Source organism: Lagenorhynchus albirostris, chromosome 1 (genome assembly GCF_949774975.1).
Source record: "Lagenorhynchus albirostris chromosome 1, mLagAlb1.1, whole genome shotgun sequence".
NCBI classification, from domain to species: domain Eukaryota; kingdom Metazoa; phylum Chordata; class Mammalia; order Artiodactyla; family Delphinidae; genus Lagenorhynchus; species Lagenorhynchus albirostris.
Window position 1 is genome coordinate 41,768,020 of NC_083095.1, and position 4,315 is coordinate 41,772,334.

Here is a 4,315-nt window from a genome sequence, read left to right on the forward strand (position 1 = left end):
CACTCATGGAGTGGGTGAGATTTTTTTTGGCAACATGGCAAACCCTAAGGATCCTAGGCCATGCAATGATGAACATGCTCTGTTACACAGTGACCAATTCCGGAAAAAATTAAAATATTCTTTTTGTTGTTGGAAATGAAAAGAATATCACTTAATTTTATAAGAAAAAACACATATTTCTACTGAAAATATTTTCAGTCAATAGATTACTGATTGGAGGAATTTCAATTCAAAAAGTCAGTACTGTTTGCAGCCACTGAAATGTTCCTAACTGGGCATATTGATACTTGAAATTCCTCCTGTTTTTAAGGTTTCATCCATGTTTCACTATTAACAGTAAACTGAATTCCACAAGTATTTACTGAATGCCTATTCTGTGCCAAGTACCATGTTAGGCTCTGGGGTTACAGTGGTGAATGAAAACAGGTATAATCCCTGCCCAAATGGAATTCACAGTCTAGTACAGAAGCCGGCAAATGTTAAAGGGCCATAATATTTTTTGGCTTTGTCACCCATAAGGTCTCTGTAGCAACTACTCAGGTCTGCCATTGTAGCAGAATTGCCCCTGTAGTTTGCCCACCCCTGACACAGTGGGAGAACCAAGTATTATGCAAATGTATGTAAAACCTATTGTCATAGGAATTTTACAGGTGGGGTATGAGACCTATGAGAGAACCTTAGAGGGAGAGAGACTTGACCTAGTTAAGGAATCGGGAGAGGTCTCTGGAGAACTGGAAATGGAGCTGAGATGTAAAGGAGGATTTCTGGATTCCCTTACTCCACTTGTTTCTGCTCCTGGAGCACTACCACCACATGGGCTTTGGAGGAAGGTGGACCTGGGATCGAATCTCAGCTCTGCTTCTTACGTGTTATTTAACTTCCACTCTTCAGTTGCCCTGGTTAAATATGAATGCTAACTAACAGGAATAATAAATAATGCCTCAGACACAAATTAGGCACTGAGATCCCTGAAATCTTCTGCCCTCCTGAGGAGATAATAGTCACCCTGGCTCCTTGAATTACTTGAACATCTCTGAGGCACCTCTCAGCTCTTGGATATTTCGCGTTGAAAGTATTCTGTCACTGATGGACTTCTAGAGAAGCCCTTGATCTCTTCCAGCTTAACAGCCCTCTCCTGCCCTCTTCTGGCCACAATGTGTCACTGTGGCCCTGCAGGTCCTGGTGCTCTCCTTCAGGGTCACTGCACTATCTGTATTAGCATATTGAATACCTGTGAGCCCTGTACTAGAGCACATGCCCAGTTACTGAGTCGAACAAGACCAGTCCCTGAAACTGGTCATACACTGTGAGAAGCAGACAAGTGAAGAGATGATTAGAATATGGTGGATTCCTTCTAGTGAGTGGCTATGGAGGGTAAAGAGGCACCTCTCAATCTTTTGGGGCGTTGGGAATATACAGGGATGTCTTCCTGAAGGAGCAGCTGACGTAAGCTGGCCAGGAACAGTAATAGCGTGGCTGAGTGGAGATCTGCTGGGGGTACCAGTTGGCAAGAGTGGGGGATAGGCTTGGCCGAATGTGAAATGCCAGACTTCACCCTGAAAACTAAAATCGTTACTTTTTGCTTTAACGTTCTTTCTTGTAAATTAAAGGTAAATAAGTTAATTCTTGGTGTATACCTAAACCAAATAGTAGCTGTGTACAGATTATTTGTAAAGAAGTATTAAAAATAATTTTGTTTAAAAATTCCAAAAATCCCTGAGTATTATACCATGTACTATAACTTAGGTTACAGATAAACACTTTGTGTGCTAATCAAATATTTTAACTTGATATGTGCTCTACAGAAGACTTTTTTAGGCCAAGAGATATTTTTAGAGAAAGATCAAAAAATTCGTGTAACTCTCTGTTAAAGTTATCTTTTTGTTATTGTGATGAAAAGGACTTGATATAATTTATTTTGATCATTTAATTCTGGAAAAGAGCCTAATTATTGAAGCAGAATCAAAATTTCAGTAAGAAATACTTAAAAAAATCATTTGCTCAGAAATTTTCAAAAGATCTCTTCGAAAAATTAAGATCTGAACTAGGAAGAGAGTTTAGACCATGGTTTTCAAACATTAGAGTCACCTGGAGGAAGTTTTAAAAATCCCTCTGCTCAGCCAGACCAATTCACCCTGAATCTCCGGGGGTGAGACCCCGGCGTGTTTTTAGAACTCTCTCCAGCTGGCTCCATTGGGCAGCCAAGTCTTGAAAACTATCGGTTTGAGACAAATATATAACAATGTAATTGTTATTTTTATCAGTTGACCCAAATTAAGAAAATATTTTAACTTTTATATTACCTATCCAGTACTAGTTAGCAAAGTAATTACTATACACTGTAGCAGCCAGAGTAGTAATACAGTACAAGGATCTAAGACAAAACAAAGCCGAGCTAGAAAAAGGGTTGTTTTTTGTGTATTTTTTTTTTTTTTTTTTTTTGGCGGTACACGGGCCTCTCACTGCCGTGGCCTCTCCCATTGAGGAGCACAGGCTCCCGACGCGCAGGCTCAGCGGCCACGGCTCACGGGCCCAGCCGCTCCGCAGCATGTGGGATCCTCCCGGACCGGGGCACGAACCCGTGTCCCCTGCATCGGCAGGCGGACTCTCAACCACTGCGCCACCAGGGAAGCCCTTTGTGTATTTTTAATGACCATTTTAACAAATTATTTAGTAACATTAGCAACCACAGTTGCTATGAATTGTTCTAGTCTTGTTCTTAAGGAAGCAAATTAAAAATGCAAATATGTATTATTTCCGAAATTCTTTGCATTTGAGGACTTGTAATCATATTACTTGCACAATTTCTCCTTTTGCATACGCACTTTTCTGCTAGAAGAGGACATTGGAGGGGAAAATAATTATTAAAATGACTCCAAATGTACTGCGACAAAAAGATAGTCCTGGTAATCAGATGCATGATCCCTCAGCACCATCCCCCACCCCACCCCCGCCCATTATACAATCGTCCAGTTGAGGATTCTTGGGGCAATTTAAAATTGTAACTACATAAACCTATATAAGATACATATAGACTTTTTACATTTTATTTATTCCTACAGAAAATAAGAAGAAACAGAGTCCTATCAAAAGAATCCGTCTCCCAGTGGTTGAATGTACTATGAAAAAAAATCAACAAAGAAAAACTAACAAAATAACTTAAAGGATACACCTGTTGTGAATTTAAAAGGTACAAAACTACAGAAAAAGTGAGTGCATTTTCTTTTATATTTTGCAACTGTCAACGGAAGTCTTAAAAGTTTGAGATTTAACAAACTCACGCAACCCTCGCCAAGGAGCAGAAAAAGGAAATAACCTTCTAAAAATACAAATGGATAAACATGGTCAGATTATTAAGTGCAAAAATCTTATTTTGCTCCCAATAATGAGTCTCCTGAAGACTTCAGAGCATAAAAATCACAGCACACGTATTACCAACCAACCACAGGAAAACTTTATGTACTGTAGATATTCTGTATTTTGTTAAATCTAGGAAGCCACCAACTGAGATATCACAATGTGACAAAAATTGTGTCTCAGGATTCATAAAATATGGCACGTGCATATATCCTTCAAAAATGAGATATGGGGGAAGGAAGTATATTTATTCATTTGGGAAAGAGACACTAATCTTACTACTTAACATTTTGAATTATTTCCACAATTAGTGTGGCAAATACAATTAAATGCCAGATATTTGAGATTTTTTTGTAGTTAAGCGTTTTATTATCATTTTTCTTTACAGGAACAGGAATAACCTGAAGATGTCTTCAACCAAACTATCTAAAACAAAAGACCTGTTATATAAATTATGCTCTATTTTTGTAATAGATCAAAATACTGTATTGGTGAAAATAAATAGATAACAAAAAACAACATACTTGATATCCATGTTTGCTATCAGACCCCACAAGTACGTCTGACTTTATAATTCAGTATACTTGAAACATTGAAACACAACAGGCATGCACAATTATGCCAATGCTAAGGATTCCAGATTATACTTGTTACAGTTTTTCTTAATAAAAGCGGGAACAACACATTGCTAGGTACACAGAAACATGATTTTGCACAAAAGAATAGCTAAATTATTGCGAGAGGCAAGTGCTTCCTAATAGGTTTCTAGGGTAATATAACCGTGTGCTCTAAGTGTATGGTGTGTTATACTACATAATGGAGAATGATGGGATTTTGTATTTTCCATCAAACCACAAAATCTGTTAAGTCAAAAAAAGAAAACAAACAACAACCCCCCCCATAACATTAGGTGTACTGACAATCATATTCCCATGTATGACAGAAGAGTACTAATACA

The 4,315-nt window shown here is 38.1% G+C and overlaps 1 protein-coding gene across 1 annotated transcript in view; it reads left to right on the forward strand.

Annotated features, from left to right (window-relative positions):
- CCDC175 (coiled-coil domain containing 175) overlaps positions 1–3,780 on the forward strand; it is a 76,107-nt gene extending 72,327 nt beyond the window's left edge. The window contains exons 20-21 of the mRNA XM_060141931.1: positions 3,063–3,209; positions 3,746–3,780. Of these exons, the coding sequence (XP_059997914.1) occupies positions 3,063–3,163 (101 nt within the window). The 3' untranslated portion in view covers positions 3,164–3,209; positions 3,746–3,780. The remainder of the gene's footprint in view (positions 1–3,062; positions 3,210–3,745) is intronic.
- The last annotated feature ends 535 nt before the right edge of the window (positions 3,781–4,315 follow it).